General features: G+C 36.2%; 3 protein-coding genes across 3 annotated transcripts; all 3 read right to left on the bottom strand.

Moving 5' to 3' along the window:
• Positions 1-1,083: 1,083 nt before the first annotated feature.
• LOC112542454 (olfactory receptor 14A16-like) lies at positions 1,084-2,028 on the bottom strand. The gene has a single exon (XM_025175355.2). The coding sequence runs from the start codon at positions 2,020-2,022 to the stop codon at positions 1,084-1,086; it is 939 nt and encodes a 312-aa protein (XP_025031123.1). The 5' UTR covers positions 2,023-2,028.
• An 8,377-nt stretch (positions 2,029-10,405) lies between these two features.
• LOC112542455 (olfactory receptor 14A16-like) lies at positions 10,406-11,386 on the bottom strand. Its single transcript, XM_025175356.2, has one exon. It carries the CDS (start codon positions 11,375-11,377, stop codon positions 10,406-10,408), a length of 972 nt encoding a protein of 323 aa, XP_025031124.2. The 5' UTR covers positions 11,378-11,386.
• Positions 11,387-18,394: 7,008 nt separating this feature from the next.
• On the bottom strand, positions 18,395-19,396 carry LOC107326757 (olfactory receptor 14A16-like). The gene has a single exon (XM_015891357.2). It carries the CDS (start codon positions 19,385-19,387, stop codon positions 18,395-18,397), a length of 993 nt encoding a protein of 330 aa, XP_015746843.2. The 5' UTR covers positions 19,388-19,396.
• Positions 19,397-26,953: the final 7,557 nt, after the last annotated feature.

Raw genomic sequence — 26,953 nt, 5'->3', positions numbered from 1 at the left:
AGCAGCATCTGTATGTTACCTTAAACAGGTACGTATATAACCCCCAACCAAATTTCTGAAACAGATTTTCTTTAGGTAAAATCTAAGATCTCTGCAATGAAAAAGGCTAATTCAGTTCTCATCTTTTAAAATTTATTTCAGACTTATGCTATAAGATATTACTAATATTAAAAATGAGTGAGATGGATATGGTATATACCATTCTTCTGTGAGCAAGAAAAATAGTATATACCATATCCATTTATACTATATCTGGATTACATCTAAAATCCAGTCCCAGCCCACAAAGGTGAGAAATATAAAATACTAAATAAAATAATGCTATAGTGATAAATTAAAATGAATCTCTAAATCCCAACCAGTGGTCATCAGACATTACAGAATTTCCCTGATGTCCCCTTGATTGTTACTGATGTCCCCAACTGATTGCTGATAATGTTATACAGACAAATGGGAAAAGGAGAGGAAATTTAATGAAGGGGACAATCTTCCAATTTAAAGAGAGGGGAAAAGTCACAGAATGGGGAAGGAGAGAGAAACCACATAGCCATTAAAATATGTCAATTCCTTTTTTTTTCCCTTATAAACTAGATAATATATGTGTATGTAAGGGCCATAAAAGAAGAGACCCAACAGCCTGAATCCAAGCATGCCTCTTAATCTAGCATAGTACAGTACAATCTAGTATAAAAGCTTAATTATCTGTCTGCTGTATATGAAACATCTCCTATTTCATGGAGATGATTAATGTAGCCCTAATATCTATCTCAGTACATGAAACCTGAATTAAATGCTTATAACAATGTCGTGAAAATAAATTGAATAAATATTAGAATGATGTAAGATTAAAAGCAGAAGGTTCAGTTCAAGGCTTGTACAAAACATCACTTGAGAAAAATATTTCCTGAATAATTCCCCCCTTACATTCAACTACATGCAATATTCAAAACGGAGCGGTAGGAGCCTGCCCGACACATTAGACTCAAAGAATGGAGGAATATTTGTTGGAAAAAGATCACTCATATTTTATAGAAGATGTTACTTTAACAGAACATTATATTTATCAGACTGAAAATGGCACTATCAGATTAAAACATCCCTTTTCTTTGTCAATATTAATTTCCACACAGCTGTTTGAATGTCCTTGTTCCGGAGGCTATAAATGATGGGATTCAGAGTGGGAGGCAAAACTGTATACAGGACAGCAGAAAATAAGTCTATAGTAGGAGAGGAAAGAGAGTTTGGCCTCACGTATGAAAACAAACCTGTAGAAATGAATAAACAAAAAACTGTCAAGTGTGGACTACAAGTTGAGAAGACTTTACATCTGCCTTCAACAGATGGAATTTTCACTACAGCAGAAATAATGTATCCATAAGAAGTAAAAATGAATCCAGTACTAAATGAATCCACAATGAATCCAAATATCCAAATCAAAATGTGGTTAACTTTTGCATCAGTGCAAGAAATTTTTTGTAACTGAGGAATATCACAGAAAAACTGATCAATCATGTTTGGCCCACAGAAGTTTAATTGGAAAGTGAGGACAGTTTGTAGAGATGCATGTACCAGGGAGCTGATCCAGGAAGCAACTGCCATTTGGTTGCACGTATTCCAATTCAGGATAAGGCTATATTGCAAAGGATGGCAGATGGCAATGTAACGGTCATAAGCCATGATGGTAAGCAAGGCAATTTCAGAACCTGCACAAGTTACAACTAAAAAAACTTGAGCAACACATCCAAGTACACTAATTATTTTGTTATCTGTCAGTGAAACTGACATTGATTTGGGGACAGTGGCTGTGATGTAACAAATATCAGTCAGAGACAGGTTGACCAAAAAGAAATACATGGGGGTATGAAGGTGGTGGTTCAGGATCACAACAATCACAATGAGTAAATTCCCAATTAAGGCTATTAAATAAATGGATAGAAACATGACAAAATATAGAAGTTGGATGTCAGGGTCATCAGAAAATCCCATCAGAAGGAATTCTGTCACAGTAGATTGGTTGGACATGGTTCTTTGAATCTGGGCAAAAACAGATTATAGCTGGAGATTAGTAGGGGGAAAAGATGGGGACCATGTATTTCAGTATATATTATTCATATCAATTTATCGCCAATCTGCAATTAGAAATCTTTATGATATGTAACACTTAAGTTATATCAAAAGTTGTCTGGACACATCAGTCAGATTGGAAGACACATGCTTATTCATTGCATACAGTGGGCAAAAAAGTATTTAGTCAGCCACCAATTGTGCATGTTCTCCCACTTAAAAAGATGAGAGAGGCCTGTAATTTTCATCATAGGTATACCTCAACTATGAGAGACAAAATGGGGAAAAAATCCAGAAAATCACATTGTCTGATTTTTAAAGAATTTATTTGCAAATCATGGTGGAAAATAAGTATTTGGTCAATATCAAAAGTTCATCTCAATACTTTGTTATATATCCTTTGTTGGCAATGACAGAGGTCAAACTTTTCTGTAAGTCTTCACAAGGTTTTCACACACTGTTGCTGGTATTTTGGCCCATTCCTCCATGCAGATCTCCTCTAGAGCAGTGATGTTTTGGGGCTGTCGCTGTACACGGACTTTCAGTAGAAGAAAAAACCCTGCCTAATCCCCAGGAAAATACACACAGATGCTGACTCCAAAACAAGCAGCCACTCAGTAACCCAACCCCACCCACACCCCCACACCCCCAGATCTCTATAAATACCCACAGAAGGGTCACTTCACCCTGGGCACAGAGAGAACTGCTCCTGTCTGTGCTCCTGCACTCTGAAGATGCTGGTCACAGGTGCTGGCGAAACGTTAGGAAACAAGACTTCAAGACCACGGCCGCACAGCCCGGAAGACCCACACCAGCCATCGTATGCCGGCCGTGAAAGCCTTCAACAATACACTTTCCCAAAAATTTGTTTAAATATCTTAAGAGCTAGTCTTTGGTACAATTTCATCTATACAAAGAAGCAAAGGGAAAAGTTGCATATGCTAATTCAGTGAAGAAAAAGAATGCTAAAATGCCAAATTTGGATATCACAGCAATCAGAGTATCCTATCAGAAAGAGTTCTGACATGATTGATTGGTTAACCCTGTTGTGGACAAAAGGGGATTATAATAGATTATAAAATGCAATTACTGGAGGAAATTTATAGAAAGAAAAATCATAGTTACATCTCATAATTAATACTTTTTATTATCATTATTAAAACTTGCAACTTATCTATAATTAGAAGTGATTTAAGTGTCATATATAATTTACTTATCCAAAAAATAGAAGGATATATTATTCAGATCAGGGAGATATATCTTTATTTATGTTTTTACTGATTATTTTAATATGTGTTTTTATTGTACACCTAGCAAATTCACCTTCATGAGATGGGTGGCTATATAAATTTAATAAATAAATAAAATTCCTCCAATATGTATGTCCTTTTTTTCTATAATGATAGACAAAAAGATGAGGTGCATTGATATTATAATAAAGTAACATACACAGAACTCTGTAAAATTCCTTTGTACTTTAGGGTCTCAAGAAAAGGCAAAATCTTACAAGTTTGGGTAAAACTCACTGTGTGTGAAGAAGAACCTTCTTCTTCTTCTTTTTTTAAAGAACATGTTCCTGTAATCCATCTAAACAAATTAAAACTTTTCCTTTCCTTTCCTTTCCTTTCCTTTCCTTTCCTTTCCTTTCCTTTCCTTTCCTTTCCTTTCCTTTCCTTTCCTTTCCTTTCCTTTCCTTTTTTTGCTTTTCTGTGTATTCCAATTTGCTAAAATGAGTGAGAATTCATTAAATGTAGCTGTTACAGAATTCGCAGCTGATTTCTTTTATACAGTGAAATAGGATGAAGATGGGGCTGAGAAGATGATTATGACCAATCCCTAAAATGGCTTGCATATAGTGCATAAAACAGAAACTGATGAACAAATTAGATAAACAAATCAATCAAACTGCTGTTCATCTTACATATAACTTGACAACTTTTACCTGTTGTCTTTTAGCAAAATGCCTGAATTTTAGAAATGTATTGTACATATTATATAAAACCATGCCCAACCTGCTGAGCTCATTGACTTTACGTTGATGACTGCTAGATTGGCAAGCATGGTATTGCAAACTGAGGACCATAATTACCTACCTCTGTATTGTATCAGATCAATTATTATGAGATAATATTAGTTTTCTAATATATTTTACTCAAAAATACGAAATCCAGGTGATCACATATTGTATCATTACAAACAGAACTTCAAATACTTTAAATACATCCTTCCTTTAGTATTATACTAGACAACCTGTGATCTGTTGAGTCATTGTGTCAGAGATATTGCCTTACCTAAACAGAGAAACAGAATGACCAAAGGCAAAAAAGCAGTGGGAGTGGGAGCAACTTGTAACTCGTTGCCGGCTTCCCCATTGACTTGGCTTGTGGGAAGCTGGCAGGCAGCATCAGAATTCTTCCTTCCTTCCATCTTCCTTCCTTCCACCCCTCCCTTGTCCATTTCCACATATAATATAGCCTTGCACCATTTGCCCTCCCCTCACAATCTTCAGGAGACCCCCGGCAAAGCATCCTTCTTCCTCGGCTGACCTGCAAAACTGCCTGGCACTTTGCTGAGGCCAGGTGCAACAAAGGAAGCTGCAGACTACGAGTTAAACTGCACCCCTGCTCCCTATTCTGGAGTATCCACAAGGGCCCCTCCCTCATGGGAGGAAGAGGGCTCACCCATTAACTACGGGTGTCCCCCAGCCAGCCCTATTTCACCAGCATGCATCCAAGTCACTCCTTCATCCTTCCCTCAATGCCCAAAGTCATTAAGAGATTTCACATTTCTGCCTCATTTCCAAAGCAGCCAATCACCACTTGCCTGTTGGATTTTGATGCAGTGTGTTTGGGTACAGGGGACAGAGGGAGGTGGGAAAGAAGTTGGGGATATGTTCATGATGATGATGTGACCTGGACTGATCACTGCAGCACAACAGCACTGAAGCAGCCACAAATTCCCCAAATTTCAATCACATGGGATAAATGGGTCCCAGATTTGCATGCATTCTGAAAGTTAGCCCATTTGATGTACCTTGGTTCAAAAATTGTCCTATGATGTGTTGTTTTGCCAAGTAGAAAGTTATAGACACAAGAATTTTAGTAGTATATAGAAGATTTGGATTCATGTAAGTAAGTATAAGTAATTTATTCCAGCTAATAATTTTGTAACCATTTACCTGAGCCCAGAAATGCTTACTCTTTATTTCAGGAGTAAAAAAAAATACATGCATAATTCATCTTATAATATTATGTGTGAGTTATAAGTATCCAACATTTGGCAATACTTTAATAACTGATGTTCTAAGTAACTGGAATGAATAAAAGAGAATTATTCTTACCTCTCTCTTCTTTTTCTGAGAAGTTGATTCTGCCATCTGTTTAAATATCGATGCTGTGTAGATGTTTTTGCTATGTGGAATGAAATTATGTCTTCTCTGTTTTCTGTAACATTTCAAGGAATCAGTCCCTTGGGACCACCTGGGTTCCCATGTTAATATCCACATTTTAATTTTCCCTTTCTTTCCTTGTAAACAGGAAGACCTGACATTAATCTTTAACGTTTAGTAGACAGCTATAATGGTGCATTTGTGAACAGTGGCAGTCCTGTTTTTGTACACAGTAGCTAATCCTGTATTTGAGAAGCAGTTTACCTGGGGGATCTCCTAAAGGAGGGCTTCAAACTTTTATAGTTTATAGAATTTATAATTCTATAAAACTATATAGAATTTATAAACTATAAAACTATATAGTTTTATAGTTTATAGAATTATTTAAGCAAGATTGTTGCCAGCTCTTCAACCAACAATGATATTCTAAGTGATGTTTTTCACATTGCTCCACATATCCAGTAAGACTAATACAAATCTTTAGTTATGCATAGAGAGAGCCATTTTATTTTGTTGTTTACCTATGGAGCCCACAACCATGCAGGTACATAAACAATATTGTACAGGAATAAAGATATAAGAATAACTTTAAATAAGAGAGAGAGTGAGAGTTGATTCTTTATTACGCTTAATTAGCAGTCCATAAAACACACTACGTACATAAAACTAATATTGATTGAGTGATTAACAAATTAGGCAATCATGTCAGTCACACTGCAGTCACATCTCATGTGACAGAATTTGGCCACGTTTTAAAAATTTCATCACTTGAGTGTGAAAGTAAGAGCTGTAAATAAAACTGTTCAAAATAACCAGGGAATTTAACCACAGGGTTAACCATTCACACTGGGTTATAGCATGAAACAAAAAGTATAAAAACACAATGATGATGGTTTCAACTGGCTTCTTTTCCACCTTTTTTAAAGCTTTCCGAATGCTATGAGTGAGGGTGAGGTTCTTATATTTGGGTGGCAGTAATTCTACAGAAGGGAAACTTGCAGAGAATGTGGCCTCTGAGTCTCATCTGCACCACACCTCCATCCAGGCAGGCACTGTCAGCAGGCAATCTCCATGGACAGCCTCTGGGAGGTACATTCTATTTGGAGGAAATGGTCCTGGAGTTAAGCAGGCTGCAAACCATAAAGGTCTTTACAGGTGATCACCAGTATCTTGAACATGGAAACAAACCAGGAACCCATCCAGCTCCCAGAATATTGCTACCTTAGGACAACACTGAATTGTCATTGATTGATTGATTGATTGATTGACTTGATTTGATTTGATTTGATTTGATTTTTATACCTGGCCATCTCATGCAAGTGACTTTGGGAGGCTTATAAGATTAAAACACACAAACCCACCAAACATAAGCTCTGGGCACCCAAGGATAACCAATGGCTCATTGGCCATCAATAGTAACAGAGGTCATCTACCCATTTTCCAAATGCCTGAGAAAACAGCCAGGTCTTCAAATGCCTTCCTAAAGCCTTGGTTAGATCTTCTCCATTATGATCTATCCCTAAACTGTCCTTTCAAGTCTGCCTTTGTGCACTTATCACCTTTGTAACTGAGTCCATCCACCTTGCTGCTGGTTGTCCTCTTCTTTTTTTTCCTTCTACATTTCCCAGCATTACAGCCTTCTCCAGGGAGCTGGCTCTTTGCATAATGTGTCCAGAATAGGATAATTTGACCCTGGTCATTTGTGCCTCAAGTGACAACACCTGGTTGATTGGTTTAATGATCCATTGGTTTGTTTTCTTGGCTCTCCATGATAGTCTGAGGAGTCTTCTCCAACACCAGAGAAAGGAAGGAGGAAATTGTTAAGCTTTCAAAATTCTGTTATTGTAGCCAGTATCAATAAAGTAGAGTTCTAATATTTCTTGCAGTGTCTGCTTCACACCTGACATACCCCAGAGGCTTCTCTTCTATTCTTGGCAATTCCTACCAATAATTCTGACATCTAGTTTGTTTTCTTCTGCTTCCTGATATTTAGGAATCTTCTTTAACTTTTATTTTTAACAACATCTTTGATTTCATTCCACATTTCCTCTGGTTCCCTATCAGAGAGGCTCATGAGTTCAAAGTGATTCCACTGCCATGTCTTTAAGCACTTATGGAAGGCTTGTGGGCTTGGAGCTAATCTAATTTGGGGGTGGAGAATGATGTTCCATGGGTGCTATCTATTTGTAATACTTAAATGAAAGCCCATCATAAAGTATTTATTGCTCTTCAAAGATCTCTAGGATTATGAGTCACAGTTCATCACAGAGAGTAGAAAATCCATCTTTTAGAAAGGTGTTAACTGCTTGACAAATGGCTATTTGAATACTAGTAAATGTTCTCTGGAGTAATTTACCTTTTTATTTTTGTATCATTACTTATTTTAATTCCTTTTCAAGACCATACAGAACTTATGTCATCTAGTTGCTATTCCAAAGGCTTTGCTGCTCTATGAAAAAGATATTATGTCCTTAGTAAGACAAATGTTGCTTTCCACCCAACTTGCTTTTCTTACAAAAGAGATCTAAAATTATCCAGGATATATGCATGCCTGGGATCTCAGTTTGTCCCTGACACTAGCTTTATATGATTCTGGGGAAAAAAATAGTTAAAGTACATGAAATCTATTTCACAGAATGAGGTTCTGTGGATATATTTGGCAATTATTATTACTGAGTGATCAAGCACGTCTCTTAGCCTAGTCCAGTATAATCTAGTATAGTAGCTTAATTATCTCTGTCTGCTGTATATGAAAAATATTCTGCTTCATGGAGACGATTAATATAGCCCTATTATCTATTTTATTACATGAAACCTAAAATAAATGGTGGTAATCATATCATGAAAATAAATTGAATCAGCATTAGAACGATGCAAGATTCAAAACAGAGTGGCAGGAGCCTGCCTTATACTTTAGACTCAAAGAATGGAGGAATATGTGTGGGAGGAGAATCATTTTATAGAGGAGGTTACTTTAACAAAATGTTATCTTTGTGAGATTGGAGATGGCATTATCCGATTAGGACATTCCTTTTATTTGTCAATGTTAATTTCCACACAGTTGCTTGAATGTCCTTGTTCTGGAGGCTATAAATGATGGGATTCAGAGTGGGAGGCAAAACTGTGTACAGGACAGCAGAAAATAAGTCTATAGTAGGAGAGGAAAGAGAGTTTGGCCTCACGTATGAAAACAAATGTGTAGAAACGAATAAAGAAAAAACTGTCAAGTGTGGACTACAAGTTGAGAAGACTTTACATCTGCCTTCAACAGATGGATTTTTCAGCACAGCAGAAATAATACAGCCATAAGAAACAAAAACAAATCCAGTACTAAATAAATCCACAGCGCATGCAATTATCCAAATCAAAATTTGGTTAACTTTTGCTTCAGGGCAAGAAATCTTTTGTAACTGAGGAATATCACAGAAAAACTGCTCAGTCATGTTTGGCCTACAGAAATTTAGCTGAAAATGCAGGACAGTTTGTAGAGATACATGTACCAGGGAGCTGATCCAGGAAGCAACTGCCATTTGTTTGCAGGTAACCAAATTCTGGATAAGGTTACATAGCAGAGGATGGCAGATGGCAACATAATGGTCATAATAGAGCTGATATGGCGGGGATGAGATGGCTCCTCAGATAACCTGGTCCAGTTCCATTGAGGGCTTTAAAGGTAATAGCCAACATCTTGAATTGGACCCAAAAGCAAACTGGCAACCATTGCAGTTCGTATAACAGGCATATTATACATGCCCCTCTGGGGCATTCAGAACTGTCTGCACTGCTGTATTTTGTGCCAGCTGTGGCTTCTGGATACTCTTCAAGGGTAGCTCCATGTAAAGCACTATTTTCCTCTCTCCCTTTCTTCTATACTCACAGCTAGCTCAGAAAAAGACTGAATCTTACCTGGGGCAACTGTAATTAATGTATGCTTACCAGTAATCAGTTATTATATATGCATGATACTTCAAGATTCTGGGTTCACGTGATCATAGCATTTACTATTCTCGCTATGAAACAGAAAGCCTGCATATTAGACCTATATATACTAATTGTTCCAACCATCACTCGGCAGGATGATAGGATTCACTCTAAACATGTCAATATTAGTTTACTTAATCCAAGCTGTGGTCTATAAATAAACTCCTGGGATCAATACTAAACCCAAGAAGGGGCATGGGAAAACTTTCAGGGAGCACAAGAGTGGTCTGTTTTAATGCTTTAGATTGAGAAATATTAAGAAATAGAATTAGGTATTTAGGACAATTAACAGATGGGGTTTAGATAAATTGGTCCAAAGTGAAATGTAGACAAAGAAAGTGTACATTACAAATGTTTTATTCTAGCCTACAGTATTAATATTCAGGACAGCCAGTGGATGATATGTCAGCCTATATGGGATATATAAAATTAATGTGATGCTCATATTATTAGGTAATCAACCTTGGCTGCCTCAGTTCATGAGTATGTGGATAATCATTGAACACACTGAGAGTCAGCACTATACAGGGCAAAGGATGCCAGTCCTGGCCCAAAGAATTAGTATGCCCATTAATTGAAATGCTTCATATATATTGCTGAATCCACCAATATGTAGGGACAAGTTAATGGCATAAATATTTGGCATCTATTCAGGAGGTAAGATTAAATACTGCAAGGGTCAATTAAACCATCCTTTAAAACGAAATGGGCTTGTTACTGATGGCTCCTCTCTCAATGCAGAATAAAAATCAATGAAATTATGGATTTAGAAACAGCACATGAAACAGGCAAGGAATAAAACTAAAGCTTAGATAGCTCCATTCTGCACAAATTCCAGTGGAGTTGGTGGGGAAAAATAACATAGAGAGAGAAGAGACCCTTTAAAATGGATAAATCCAAAGCTCTTAACAGATTAATACACAGAAAATGTCATTATTTTATTTTCTTTTATTTCTTCCAATCTGACACATTTCAACCCAATCCCACCTCCCAAAACCATTTAAAGCAAAATATAACTTCTACTTTTACTTTTCTTAGCATTCTCCACACAGCGTCCTGGATGTCCTTGTTCCTGAAGCTATAAATGAGGGGATTGAGTAGTGGGGGCAAAACTGTGTAAAGAAGAGCAGAGAGCAAGTCCAAAGTATGGGAGGAAAGATTTTGAGGCCTCATATATGCAAACATTCCAGAGCTCAAATATAAAGAAAAAACCACCAGGTGGGGAGTACATGTTGAAAAAGCTTTATATCTGCCTTGAACTGATGGAATTTTTAGCACAGCAGAGAAGATGTAGCCATACGAAATAAAAATGAACCCACTACAAAATGAGCCTACAGTAATTCCTACAACCAAAATGAGAATTTGGTTAATTCTTGTATCACTACAGGAAATCTTTTGTAGCTGAGGAACATCACAGAAAAATTGCTCAATTTGATGGAATTTGCAGAAGTTTAACCTGAAAATGATAGTAGTGTGCAGAAGAGCATAGACTAAATTGCTTATCCAGGAAGCAGCTGCCATTTGTAAACAGGCATCCCAGTTCATCATTAGCGTGTATTGCAAAGGATGGCAGATGGCCACATAATGGTCATAAGCCATGATGGTGAGCAAGGCAAGTTCAGAACATGCAAAGGTGAAGACTGAGAAGACCTGAGCAGCACATCCAACAAAGGAGATCACTTTGTTGTTTGTCAAAGATGTGGCCATGGCTTTAGGAACCGTAGTTGAGATGAAGCAAATATCAGAGAATGACAAATTCATCAAAAAGAAACACATGGGAGTGTGAAGCTGGTGATTTAAGATCACAGCAAAAATGAGAAGAAAATTTCCAGTTAAGGCTATTAAATAAATAAAGAGAAATACAACAAAATACAGAATTTGCATATCATGGTCATCAGAAAATCCCATCAGAAGGAAATCTGTCACAGTTGATTGATTGGCCATTGAGTTTCTTCGACTTCTCCTGGATAGAAAGAGATGATCATAGGCATTTAGTGGAGGAAATAAATATAGCTACAGTATTACACCTAATAACGGTGATACTATGCTTGCTATCCAATTATAATTAGCACAGGTTTCAAATAAGTATCTGTTCTCCACATGCAAAAGGGGGCTTCACACATTTAAAACAGGTACGGGATACTTTTTTCCTTCTGCATTATACATGCCAACTTACAGCAAACCTCTCTATGTTGCAGGTGATTCCATTGCCCAAAAAGACCTTCTAGAGAATGAGGCCATAGTGGCCATAGAAGAAAGCAAACAAGGCTACAGAAACCTGATGAGTTTGATCTATTAAAATCAAATTGTAAGAAGAATTTTTTTGCTAGTAATGAACAGACTGAAGGCACGCTGCATCATCATCATCATCATCATCATCATCATCATCATCATCATCATCATCATCATCATTTATATGCTACACAACTCCCAGTGACTCCGTACATTTTCCTCTGGTAAATGTGTGATTGGGATAGTAATGATATTTAAATTTAAAAAAAAAAGCAAGAATAAAGCAAGCGATAAAGATGGTGGGAAATTAAATACCCATCTGTGTTGTATGAAGCAATAATTTTCTCTAGGCAATAAATTTCTCTAAAAAAATGGCAAAAATGATTTTTTGAGAAAGACAATATAGTACTGGGGGGGGGGGAAAGGATTTTTCTGTGACTTTTACATTTACAGTCACACGTTGAAGCGGGAGAAGAGAGAGAATTACAGCACAATGCTATAATTTTCTTCCTGATTTAGACTGGATATAGAACTTAAAAATTATCCTTTATTAATATTCCATCTATACAAAGAAGTAAAGGAAATATGTATATATGTATAATCAAGGTTCCTAAGGTAATGGAGAAAAAATGCCAACGTTCAGAATTTGGATATCATATTCATCAGAATATCTATTGGAAAGAGTTCTGGCATGGTGGATTGGTTGCCCATTAAATATTTTTGACTCATTGTGGACAAAAAGGGATTGTAATAGTTTATAAAACACAATTAGTGGAGGAAATTTAGAGCAGGGAGAATTATAGCTATATGTCATTATTAATAGTTTTAGTATTATACAGTATAAATATTTATTATGATTTTTAATACTACTCATGTATAATTAGAAATGTTTTCAATATAGGCTTTATGTGTCAAATGTAATTTACTCATGAAAAAAGTAGGAGACATTATTCAGGTCAGGAGGATGTATGTTCCCCCCCATCCAACACATATTTTCTTTCTTTCTCCCCCCTCCCCCATAATAGTGGATAGACAGATAAATAGATAGATTATAATAAAATGATATCGACAGAATTCTGTAAAATCCCTCTGTTCTTCAGGGTTCCAAGAAAGAGCAAAATATTACAAATGTGGGTAAAATTCGCTAAGTATGGAATGTTTTTCTGTAATTCATACAAATACATAATTCAGATCTTCTCTCCCTCTCTGCATCCCTCCTTTTTGAAAAGGAAGCTGATTTATGTTTCTGTGTATTCCATTAGTGGGACTTAATTCAATTTATTGGTTACAGACCTGCAAGCCTATGTCTTTTACACCTGGCATTTAGATATGTATACATACTGAAAACCCTCACCTAAATTATGGAGCTTATTGGGTTCATTATAATGGCTGCTAGACAGGCAAGCATAGTATTGCAGACTGAAGATCAGAGTTACCTATCTCAGTTTTGTATCAAATTAATTGTTATTAGATAATATCAGATTTTTAATATACTGTATTCAAACAAGAAGAAACCCAGTTGATCACATATTGTATCATTACAAACAAGGTTATAAATGCTTGCCATCGTTCCTTTAGTATCATGAGACTTGGAGTCAAAGTTTAGGTAATTTATTCCAGCTAATAATTTTGTAACCATTTACCTGAGCCCAGAAATGCTTACTCTTTATTTCAACAGTAAGAAAATATAAACCTAATTTATCTTATAATGTTCTATGTGAAATATACGTATCCAACATTTGGCAATGTTTTAACAAGTGATGTGTTAAGTAGCTGGAATGAATGAAAGAGAATTCTACCTACCTTTGACTTCTTTTGCTGAGAAGGTGACTCTCCCAATCTGTTTAAATATAGAAACTGTCTAGATGCTTCTGCTATGCAGAAAGAAATGGTGTCTTCTCTGCTTTCTGCAACATTTCAAGGAATCATCTTTGAGACCGCCAAAAATTCCATCTTAATATAGAAAGTTTAATTTCCCTTGTTTTTCCTTCTATTTTGAAAGACCTGCTAGTAACCCATAATATTTAGTAGATGGTTATACTGTCTTATTTGTCAATAATGGTACCCCTGTTATTGTGCACAGTAGCAAGTCCTGAATTTCAGAAGCAGATCATCCAGGGGATTTCTTAAAGTAGGGCCTTAATCTTTCATAGACTCACTTCAACAACACTATTGCTGAATCTTCAACCTACAAGGATGCTGCAAGTGGTGATTTCCCCATTCCTCCACAGATCCAGTAGGATTAATATAAATCTTTACTTCTGCATAGATAGAACTGTTTTATTTTACTGTTTGCCTACAGAACTCATGACCATACAGGTATATAGACAGTATTGAACCAGAACACAGATACAAGAATACCTTTAAATGGTGTGTGTGTGTGTGTGTGAGAGAGAGAGACAGAGACAGAGACAGAGAGACAGAGAGATTATTATAGTTAATGACCAGTCCATAAAACACATTGCATGCATAAAACTAAAATTGATTGAGTGATTGATTGATTAGGTAAGTATGTCAATCAAAGTGCTGCACATCTTATATCTAACATGACAGACTTTAGAATCATAGTAAGTTACTAGTTCCTCTTCCCCCCTCTCTGTCAGCCACCTAATGCACATTGGGTGCCCATGGAAGTTTGACAAAACATATCTATACCTTTCTGAAGGGAACACAGAAACTTTTGACCAAAGTTTAATTGTAGAAAAATTGATGGGAAGTTATTATTTTTGCTTCAGAAATTATTTTGGTACGTGATTGCTTGGTTTTTGTTTTTGTTTTTGTGCTTGTTTTTTCCTTTTAAAAGGAAGCTTTATTTAGATAGGTGGTACATACCTTGTACAACATGTTTTGGTTAACAGGAAGCTGAAACTCCTTAAGGACCTATCTTTTGGCCCAAAAACAGAGTAGCAGTTTCTTCACACTTACAGGCATAAACAGAATTAGTATCTGGAGTATGCCAGGGCAAATTAATTAATGTTAGCACAAAAAATCCATATATACATTAATAGGACTTAAATTGGAAGTAACTGATCTGGAAACAGATTTTGATGCCATGATTAACTCTGATTAGATTTTGATGATTTAGGTTTTGATGACATGATTAACACCCAGAGTCACTTGGTTGAGATGGGTGCCTATAGAAATGAAATAAAAAAATAAAATAAAATGAAGCATGTTTAGTTCTGACAATGAATAGACTGCTAAAAAAACACATGAAACTCTAGTCAGATCCCCAATTGATGGAGAGCTGTCGATGACAAGGCTGAATTTGAGCTCATCAGGAGCAAGTGGAACTGCTTTCTCAAGAATACATTATTGTCTAAAAGTAGAAAATAATGTATTCTTGGGACAGCAGTTCCCCTTGCTCCTGATGAGCTCAAATTCAGCCTTGTCATAGACAGCTCTCCCTCAATTCAGGATCTGGCCAGAGTTTCATGTGTTATTTTAGCAGTCTATTCATTGTTTGGCTACCGATGTCCATCTACTCTCCAGGAGACCTGTTTAAGGGATTCAATAAACCAGCATGCAATATGTCTTCTAGTCAAGTAAGAGAGTTAAATTAGCCCTGGATCACGCTTCTGCTTGGAATGCTTTATATTTCACTCACGAGATAGATGCCTATGAAATACAGACTTGTGCACCAGAATTAGTTTACTTGGGCCATAAATTCAGGCCTTAAGGCTGATTACCAGATCTTGGAAAAACAGAAGGATTATACTGTTACCTAACAATCAGATACAAACCAAACACTTGTTTTTAGCACACTATGTATTATGTTCTTCCTATATGCACAAATATTTCCTAACTGAAACCTTTGCAGCACGTTGAACTTACCACGGCTTTTGTGGTCTTAATTTTTGCCTGGAAGGTAACCTGTTTATAGGTTCCAGTTCTCATGTGCTATGAAGAGCTAAAAGGAAGAGCAGTCATGTCACCCTTGTTTTCTGCTGTGTTTCCAGGACCCATTCCTTGGAGACTGATCCCAATTCTCACGTTAATTTGAAAGTCTAATTTACAAAACAAGAAAAGGAGTGGTTGTCTTCTAACCATTTCTGTGGATGTTATTGTTTTAAATCTGAAACACTGTCTATTAAATCCAAAAATCTAGGGAAGGTTTCCAAGTGTTCATTGCCAGGGGAAGCTGTGCAATATGGAATAGTATTCCTAAAATGATTTTTGTTTTCACCTTTTCCACGGGGATTCCAGCTGGAATTTTAATTTGACTATTATGAAGCATCCCTCTGTTTTTGAAGAGGGCTATTTATTTACCTAAGGCATATCCAGATAGGTTGTGGTTTGTCAAGTTGTCGAGGAATAACAATACTTTTTGTCTGTCTCTGTTTAGAATTTTGTTGTTGAAGTGAGACATGACCTAATGCTCTTTTGGAAAAAAAAGTGAGGGAATATTTGGCTGCTTTTTTCTGAGATGAATTAGTGGAGGGTGTATTGGCTTTCAGCACCTTATTTGGCAGTATTTTGTAAATAGTGGGGAAAAGAAGTATGGATAAATAAGAATGGCAGGTGAAAAATAAGTAGGTGGATCAGGAGGTGCTAAAGACAGGCATCTTCATATTAGCAAGCAGAACATTTTCTACAAAGATGCAGTCCTTTTGAAATAATGAATTAATATTGAATTTATCTAGAGCTTTTAGAAAAATGATATTGCCCTTTTTATCATTCAGAAACCTATTGTGATGGAAGGCCTAAGCGAGGAGGATCATGGAAGGGAGTTCCAAGGTCACGGGGAGGGGGAGAGGCATTCCAAGCATCTCCTCAGCCCCCAGCTGGAGCATGTGAAAGTTAAGAGAAGGAAACTGGGACCTCCCTAAGGAATTCAGGTTTATAGTTGCTGTCATTGGGGGTTTGAGTTAGTCTCGTGAGATTCTGTCTAATAGGTGTAAGCTAATAAAGTAACTGAACTGGTCCTGAATTGTATTGCTGTGGTCCTTGGGCTGAACCTGACACTTATAAAATATACACCATAATAACCACTATATCAATTCTATTGGAGGCCCCCCCCATTTTTTTTTTTGGTGCCGTCTAAGGTACTTCAGATTTGGAATACATGGTGCTACAACCTGCTCCTAAAGTCCTTAAGATCTTTTCCTTCTTTCTGTGTAACTTCCTATGGAATAGGGTGAGAAATTGCCACAATTTTTTCCAAATTGGGGGAAATCTGTTGAAACATAATTCTCTCTTTGGTTTGGTTTTCTAATGGAGGCCAATTAATAACCCCCACTCACAGAATATTTCAGTGCAAAGGAGGGCTATTAATTGCCCTCCATTAGAAATGTTCCTTGGCACTTTTATGGGACAAAGATTTGGGTACGGAATGCAAAAATTGTTGCTAATCTAGAGACCATCTACAATAGCTTTCTGAAGAACATTCTGGATGTTCCCCAGAATGCCCCTGTTGAACTTTTAGGAGTGGAAACGTGGTTGCTCTCAATCTCTATCCATTCAACAATCTGGTCCAGGATCCTGTGTTACATCATTGACACAATATTCATTCTGCAAGCTTTTCAGTCATGGACATGACAGCAGTAGCCTTGCTCCACTGTTGTTGTCCAACTCTTTGTATTCAAGATATCTTCTCCATGGTTCTGGAGGTAGCAGTTAGCTATCAGGCTTAGCAAGCAATGAGAGGAACCTAATTTTTGAACTTGTCTCTCACATTTGAAACTCAAATTATGTTCAAGTTCCTTTGTTGAACTTTTTTGTTTGTCTTGCTAGAAGTATTATTTGTTTTATTCATTCTTAGGAGAGGGAACCATGCTATAATTGAAGACATAAAGGACTGGATTTCAGAGATTTAACCATTTTTCCGATAATTGTATATTCAGGTAATCATAAAATGTCATATTATCTTGCCCCTTTGGAAATGTCAGGAATGTCAACTTTTTCTCTTTAAAGTTTTACAAAATTAGTCCTTCCATTGTTTGTTTGTTCTTTTATTTATAATCTTGTTATTTAAAGTTTTTCTTTTTCTTTTTTTTTGTCCTTATGACAAAATATTTTTGTATTATTATTTTTTTCTATGTCTGTTTCAAAATGGATCAATAAAAGTATTTGTTTTTTGGGAAAAATAATTATTATTTGTATTATTTCTTAAATTTTAGTTAGCAAGTCTACATATCTACTTTCAGAAATTAACTCAGATGCAAGATGAACATTCTAATTCATCGTACACTATTCTGGGATATATAATATAAAATTAATGTGATGCTCATATTATTAGGTAATCAACCTTGGCTGCCCCAGTTCATGAATGCATGGATAATCATTGAAAACACTACATTTCAGTACAGGATGCCAGTCGTGGGCCAAAAAATTAATAATCCCTATTATTGGGTATGCTTCATATATATTTCCAAATAAGCCATTATGTAGGGACATGTTAATGGCATAAATATTTGACATCTATACAAGAGGTAAGATTAAATACTGCAAGAGTCAATTAAATGATGCTTTAAAAAGAAATGGGCTTGATACTGATGGCTGGTCTCTCAATGCAGAATAAAAATCACTCAAGTTATGGATTTAGTAACAGCATATGAAACAGGCAAGGAATAAAACTAAAACTATTATAGCTCCATTCTGCACAAATTCCAGGGGGATTGGTGGGGGAAAAAAATAATGTAGAGAGAGAACGGACACTTTAAAATGGATAAATCCAAAGCTCTTCACAGATTGATACAAAGAAAATGTCAATGTTTTATTTCCTGTTATTTACTTCCAATTTGACACATTTAAACCCAATTCCACCTCCCAAAACCATTTAAAGCAAAATATAACTTCTACTTTTATTTTTCTTAGCATTCTCCACACAGTGTCCTGGATGTCCTTGTTCCTGAAGCTATAAATCAGGGGATTGAGTAGTGGGGGCAAAACTGTGTAGAGAAGAGCAGAGAGCAAGTCCAAAGTATGAGAGGAAAGACTCTGGGGCCTCATATATGCAAAGGTAGCAAAGCTCAAAAATAAAGAAAAAACCATCAGGTGGGGAGTACATGTTGAGAAGGCTTTATATCTGCCTTGAACTGAAGGAATTCTTAGTGCAGCAGAGAAGATGTAGCCATAGGAAACAAAAATGAGCCCACTACAAAATGTGTCTACAATAAACCCTACAACCAAAACCAGAATTTGGTTAATTCTTGTATCACTACAGGAAATCTTTTGTAGCTGAGGAACATCACAGAAAAATTGCTCAATTATGTGTAATTTGCAGAAATTTAACCTGAAAGTGAGAGTGGTGTGCAGCAGAGCATAGACCAAATTGCTTATCCAGGAAGCGGCTGCCATTTGTAAACAGGCATCCCAGTTCATCATTAGCGTATATTGCAAAGGATGGCAGATGGCCACGTAACGATCATAAGCCATGATGGTGAGCAAGGTAAGCTCAGAACCTGCAAAGGTGAAGACGGAGAAGACTTGAGCAGCACATCCAACAAAGGAGATCACTTTGTTGTTTGTCAAAGATGTGGCCATGGCTTTAGGAATCGTAGTTGAGATGAAGCAAACATCAGAGAATGACAAATTGACCAAAAAGAAATACATGGGAGTGTGAAGCTGGTGATTTATTATCACAGCAGCAACAAGAAGGAAATTTCCAATTAAGGCTAGTAAGTAAATGGCAAGAAATATTACAAAAGACAGAATCTGCAAATCACGGTCCTCAGAAAATCCCATCAGAAGGAAATCTGTCCCAGTGGATTGGTTGGCCATTGAGTTTCTTTGACTCCTTCTGGACAGAAAGAGATGATCATAGGATATTAATACAGGAAGGAAATATGGCTACAATATTACACCTAATAATAGTGATAATATGTTTTTTTTCCCCAAGCTTTCTGACAAAAAATGGCAAAAATTACATTTCAAGAAAAATTCACTATAGTACTGGGGGGGATCTTTTTCTATGACTTTTACATATACAGTCACACATTGAAGGGGGAGAAGAGAGAAAATAACAGTACAGTGCTATAAATTTCTTTCCTACAATAAATTTTCTTGATTTAGACTGGATATAGAATTGCCACCCTGTGCTGCATACACATATGAACGTAGAAAGCATTTTATTGAGCACCATTACTGAAGAGAAAATATGGAGATAATGATACATCAGTATACATTATTTATACTAATTTGCTATGAAACTCAATTAGAAATCTTTATTACATATCCAGCTTAGGTTAGATCAAAAGTGGACACATCAGTCAGATTGGGAGAACATACAATTCTTCTAACTCTATGAATATTATTTTTCCCCCCTTATAATGCAAGGTATAGCACTATGGAATTTCAGAAATCCCCAGTTCAGCCCTAAGAATTCTGAAGAGAATAAAATCCAATGCAAATTATCAGGAACTTGATGAGAAGCAACACTGGGCTGGATGGGCCTGGGGAGGAAATATCTGCACACAATATTTTAAAAACAAACTAACTTCCCCAAAATGTCTTTAAATATCTTAAGAAGTAGTCTTTATTACTATTCCATCTATACAAAGAAGAAAAAAGGGGGGGGGGGAATAAAGGAAAGGAAAGGAAGGAAAGATATGTTCCTAAGGTAATGGAGATAAGGTTTCTAAGGTAATGGAGAAAAAATGCCAATATTCAGAATTTGTGTATCATATTCATGAAAATATCCATTGGAAAGAGTTTTCCTATAATGACGAATAGACAGATAGATAGGTAGAGTATAATAAAATGAAACAGAGAGAATTCTGCAAAATCCCTCTGTTCTTTAGGGTTGCAAGAAAAAGCAAAGCATTACTAATGTGGCTAAAAGTATGGAATGTTTTTCTGTAATTCATACAAATACATAATTCAGACCTTCTCTCCCTCCCTGCCTCCCTCCTTTTTGAAAAGGAAGCTAATTTCTGTTTCTGTGTATTCCATTACTGGGTCTTAATTGAATTTATTGGTTGCAGAACTGCCCGCCTATGTCTTTTACACATATTCCTGGCTTTTAGGTATTGATACATACTGAAACCCTTGCCTAAATTGTGGAGTTTATTGGATTCAGTGTAATGGCTGCTAGACAGGCAAGTATAGTATTGCAGACTGAAGATCAGAGTTACCTATCTCGGTTTTGTATCAAATTAATTGTTATTAGATAATATCAGATTTCTAATATACTGTATTTAAACAAGAAGAAATCCAGCTGATCACATATTGTATCATTACAAACAAGGTTATAAATGCTTTTTACAAATAATTTTGTAACCATTTACCTGAGCCCAGAAATGCTTACTCCTTATTTCAGCAGTAAGAAAATATAAAACTAATTTATCTTATAATGTTCTATGTGAAATATACGTATCTAACATTTGGCAATGTTTTAATAAATGACGTGTTAAGTAGCTGGAATGAATGAAAGAGAATTCTACCTACCTTTGACTTCTTTTGCTGAGAAGGTGACCCTCCCTATCTGTTTAAATACAGAAACTCTGTAGATGTTTCTGCTATGCAGAAATAAATGGTGTCTTCTCTGCTTTCTGCAACATTTCAAGGAATCATCTTTGAGACCACCATAAATTCCATGTTAATATAGAAAGTTTAATTTCCCTTGTTTTTCCTTCGATTTTGAAAGACCTGCTAGTAACCCATAATATTTAGTAGATGGTTATACTGTCTTATTTGTCAATAATGGTACCCCTGTTATTGTGCACAGTAGCAAGTCCTGAATTTCAGAAGCAGATCATCCAGGGGATTTCTTAAAGTAGGGCCTTAATCTTTCATAGAATCACTTCAACAACACTATTGCTGAATCTTCAACCTACAAGGATGCTGCAAGTGGTGATTTCCCCTTTCCTCCACAGATCCAGTAAGACAAATATGAATCTTTGTTTCTGCACAGATAGAACTGTTTTATTTTTACTGTTTGCGTACAGAACCCATGACCATACAGGTACATACAGAGTATTGAACCAGAACACAGATACAAGAAAATGGAGAGGGAGAGGGAGAGAGAGATTATTTATTATGGTTAATAACCAGTCCATAAAACACAGTGCATGCATAAAACTGAGATGGATAGAATGATTGATTAGGTAAGCATGTCAATCAAACTGCTGCACAACTTATATCTAACATGACAGAATTTGGAATCATAGTAACTTACTAGCTCCTCTTCCTCCTTCTCTCTTTCAGCCACCTGATGCACCTTAGGTGTTCTTCTTGCTCTTGGCCTTGATCCTCACCGTTCAGGATATGCTGAATGCAGAATAGATTCCCTACGGAAGTTTGACAAAACATATCAAGTATACCTTTCAGAAGGGAACGTAGAAACTTTTGGCCAAAGTCTAATTGTAGAAAAGTTGATGGGAAGTTATTATTTTTCCTTACGAATTTTTTTTGGTACGTAATTGCTTGGTTTTTGTTTTTGTGTTTATTTTTCCTTTTAAAAGGAATCTTTATTTAGATAGGTGGTACATACTTTGTTCAACATGTTTTGGTTAACAGGAAGCTGAAACTCCTTAAGGACCTATCTTTTGATCCAAAAACCGAGTACCTGTTTCTTCACACTTACAGGCACTAAACAGATTTAGTATCTGCAGTATGCCAGGGCAAATTAATTAATGTTAGCACAAAAGATCCATATATACATTAATAGGACTTAAACTGGAAGTAACTGATCTGGAACGAGATTTTGATGCCATGATTAACTCTGATTAGATTTTGATAACATTCTGATGATTTAGATTTTGATGACATGATTAACACCCAGAGTCACTTGGTTGAGATGGGTGCCTATAGAAATAAAACAAATAAATGAAATAAAATGAAGCATGTTTAGTTCTGACAATGAATAGACTGCTAAAAAAACACATGAAACTCTAGTCAGATCCCCAACTGATGGAGAGCTGTCAATGACAAGGCTGAATTTGAGCTCATCAGGAGCAAGGGGAACTGCTTCCCCAAGAAAACATTATTGTCTACTTTAAGAGTTTTGCTACCAATGTCCATCTACTCTCCAGGAGACCTGTTTAAGGGATTCAATAAACCAGCATGCAATATGTCTTCTAGTCAAGTAAGAGAGTTAAATTAACCCTGGATCATGCTTCTGCTTGGAATGCTTTATATTTTACTCACGAGATAGATGCCTATGAAATACAGACTTGTGCACCAGAATTAGTTTACTTGGGCCATAAATTCAGGCCTTAAGGCTGATTACCAGATCTTGGAAAAACAGAAGGATTATACTGTTACCTAACAATCAGATACAAACCAAACACTTGTTTTTAGCACACTATGCATTATGTTCTTCCTATATGCACAAATATTTCCTAACTGAAACCTTTGCAGCACATTGAACTTACCACGGCTTTTGTGGTCTTAATTTTTGCCTGGAAGGTAACCTGTTTATAGGTTCCAGTTCTCATGTGCTATGAAGAGCTAAAAGGAAGAGCAGTCATGTCACCCTTGTTTTCTGCTGTGTTTCCAGGACCCATTCCTTGGAGACTGATCCCAATTCTCACGTTAATTTGAAAGTCTAATTTACAAAACAAGAAAAGGAGTGGTTGTCTTCTAACCATTTCTGTGGATGTTATTGTTTTAAATCTGAAACACTGTCTATTGAATCCAAAAATCTAGGGAATGTTTGCAAGTGTTCATTGCCAGGGGAAGCTGTGCAATATGGAATAGTATTCCTAAAATGATTTTTGTTTTCACCTTTTCCACGGGGATTCCAGCTGGAATTTTAATTTGACTATTATGAAGCATCCCTCTGTTTTTGAAGAGGGCTATTTATTTACCTAAGGCATATCCAGATAGGTTGTGGTTTGTCAAGTTGTCGAGGAATAACAATACTTTTTGTCTGTCTCTGTTTAGAATTTTGTTGTTGAAGTGAGACATGACCTAATGCTCTTTTGGAAAAAAAAGTGAGGGAATATTTGGCTGCTTTTTTCTGAGATGAATTAGTGGAGGGTGTATTGGCTTTCAGCACCTTATTTGGCAGTATTTTGTAAATAGTGGGGAAAAGAAGTATGGATAAATAAGAATGGCAGGTGAAAAATAAGTAGGTGGATCAGGAGGTGCTAAAGACAGGGATCTTCATATTAGCAAGCAGAACATTTTCTACAAAGATGCAGTCCTTTTGAAATAATGAATTAATATTGAATTTATCTAGAGCTTTTAGAAAAAATGATATTGCCCTTTTTATCATTCAGAAACTTATTGTGATGGAAGGCCTAAGCGAGGAGGATCATGGAAGGGAGTTCCAAGGTCACGGGGAGGGGGAGAGGCATTCCAAGCATCTCCTCAGCCCCCAGCTGGAGCATGTGAAAGTTAAGAGAAGGAAACTGGGACCTCCCTAAGGAATTCAGGTTTATAGTTGCTGTCGTTGGGGGTTTGAGTTAGTCTGGTGAGATTCTGTCTAATAGGTGTAAGCTAATAAAGTAACTGAACTGGTCCTGAATTGTATTGCTGTGGTCCTTGGGCTGAACCTGACACTTATAAAATATACACCATAATAACCACTATATCAATTCTATTGGAGCCCCCCCCTTTTTTTTTTTTTTGGTGCCGTCTAAGGTACTTCAGATTTGGAATACATGGTGCTACAACCTGCTCCTAAAGTCCTTAAGATCTTTTCCTTCTTTCTGTGTAACTTCCTATGGAATAGGGTGAGAAATTGCCACAATTTTTTCCAAATTGGGGGAAATCTGTTGAAACATAATTCTCTCTTTGGTTTGGTTTTCTAATGGAGGCCAATTAATAACCCCCACTCACAGAATATTTCAGTGCAAAGGAGGGCTATTAATTGCCCTCCATTAGAAATGTTCCTTGGCACTTTTATGGGACAGAGATTTGGGTACGGAATGCAAAAATTGTTGCTAATCTAGAGACCATCTACAATAGCTTTCTGAAGAACATTCTGAATGTTCCCCAGAATGCCCCTGTTGAACTTTTAGGAGTGGAAACGTGGTTGCTCTCAATCTCTATCCATTCAACAATCTGGTCCAGGATCCTGTGTTACATCATTGACACAATATTCATTCTGCAAGCTTTTCAGTCATGGACATGACAGCAGTAGCCTTGCTCCACTGTTGTTGTCCAACTCTTTGTATTCAAGATATCTTCTCCATGGTTCTGGAGGTAGCAGTTAGCTATCAGGCTTAGCAAGCAATGAGAGGAACCTAATTTTTGAACTTATCTATCACATTTGAAAATCAACTTACATGCAAGTTCCCTTGTTGAACTATATTGTTTGTTTTGCTAGAAGTATTATTTGTTTTAATCATTCTTAGGAGAGGGAACCATGCTATAATTGGAGACATAAAGGACTGGATTTCAGAGATTTAGCCATTTTTGAGATAATTGTATATTCAGATAATCAGAAAATGTCACAATATCCCCTTTGGGAAAAGCTTTTGAACAGGCATGTCAACTTTTTCTTTTTAAAGTTTTACAAAATTAGTCTTTCTGTTGTTTGTTTGTCCTTTTTATTTATAAACTTGTTATTTAAGGTTTTTTTTTTTTTTCCATATGATGAATTGTTTATTTTTATTTTATATTATTTTGTTGTATGTCTGTTTCAACATGGATCAATAAAAGTATTTGTTTTTTGGGGAAAATAATTATTATTTGTGTTATTTCTTAAAATATAGTTAGCAAGTCTACATATGTAGTAATTCCTAATAGTACATGTATGGAATTGGTTGAGTTTTACTCCTTGCCTGTTCCATATACCTGCTGCTAATTTCACAAATAATTGCAGTGATGTTTCTTTCTGTAGTCAGAGAGCAGCTATCAGTGACAAACCCATTCCATCTTAAAGGATGCTTTGTTTGACACCTGAAGTGTCTGATCTTGCCTCTTGTATATATGCCCAATATAAATAATATTTATTCCATAAACATGTAGCCCTATAATGGTCCGTAATGCAGTATGTATGAGGCATCCCTATTAAGGAACAGATCAATCCTTTAGTCAAGATTAGGATCCTGTGCCTTAGATAGTACTTATTCTAAGTCATAATGTTCAATTCCTATTTAAACATGGGGATTCTGTTAGGCTTTCAGGATTCTGTTTCAAGGTTCATTATTATACCTACAACAATTCCATACATTTGCAATAATCTTTGCCATTTCTCTTTTCTGGCCTCACCTCCTTTGAAGGGCTGACAATATGTATGTCCTTTTCAACCATTCTGCCATTTCAAGAAGCTTTTCTAGTTGTTGGACAAGAGAGAAGAAAACGGCTATCTCAGAGACAAACCGCTGGACTGAGGGATTTGTTCCTAATTAATTGAAGCGCTATGATTGTTTTAAGAAATTCTTGTATCTGTGTTCCTGGCTATACTGGACGTGCACCTGTATAGTTATGCATTCTGTATGCAATGGATAAAATAAAGCAATTCTGTTTGTTCATCTCTAGAGATTTATATTATTCGTAATAGACTCATAGAGGAAAAAGGGGGACCATCACCAAAAGTGATCTCCTGAGCTTCTCAAACTCAGGAGATGTTTTGAGTTAAAAACAAAACAAAAAACAAAACAAAAAACCCATAGGGCTATCATCTGCTAAATATTATGAGTTAATGTCAGATTTTTTAATAAACTTTATATATTAATATGGGAATTGTGGTGATCCCAAAAGAGTGAACAGAAGGCAGAGATGACACAATTTCTTTCTGCATAGGAGAAACATCTACAGAAACATCTATATTTAAACAGATTGGCAGAGTCATCTTCTCATCAAAAGAAGTCCAAGATAAGAAGAATTCCTTTTCATTAATTCTGGCTGCCTAGAAGGTCAGTTATTAAAATATTGTCAAATGTTGTCTATTTGTAATTCACACAGAGATTAATTAGGTTTAGACCTTCTTGTGTGAAATAGTGAATTTCTGGCTTAGGTAAATAGCTCCATAATTGTAAGCAGAAGTAAATTAGTTATACTTTGACTTTAGATCATATAATAAGGCCCTTGATGAAAACTCATGGTAGGTATATAACGCTTTGTTTGTAATGATACAATATCTAATCAGCTGGCTTTTCTTATTGTTTGAATTAATAGAAATATTACCGGATGATAATCAATTTGGTACAAAACTGAGATAGGTAATTATGAAGTTCTGTCTGCAATACTACACTCACCTGTCTAGCAGTCCACACACTGAACTCAGTGAGCTTGACAGGTAGGGTAAGATTTTAGAGAATATATACATATGTAAATGTTAGGAGTATCTGAAACCATATGTCTCTGTTTACAACACATTAGCTAGCAATTCTGCAACTGTTAACTTGAATTAAGTCCCACTGAGGTCAGCAAACTGTACTTCACAGAAAAACA

This window comes from Python bivittatus, unplaced genomic scaffold (assembly GCF_059951505.1).
Source record: "Python bivittatus isolate LINGU-HERP-01145 unplaced genomic scaffold, Pbiv_v1 ctg000470_np1212, whole genome shotgun sequence".
Lineage (NCBI taxonomy): Eukaryota > Metazoa > Chordata > Lepidosauria > Squamata > Pythonidae > Python > Python bivittatus.
Note: the sequence above shows the minus strand (reverse complement) of the source record. Positions and strands in the feature narration are given on the sequence as shown.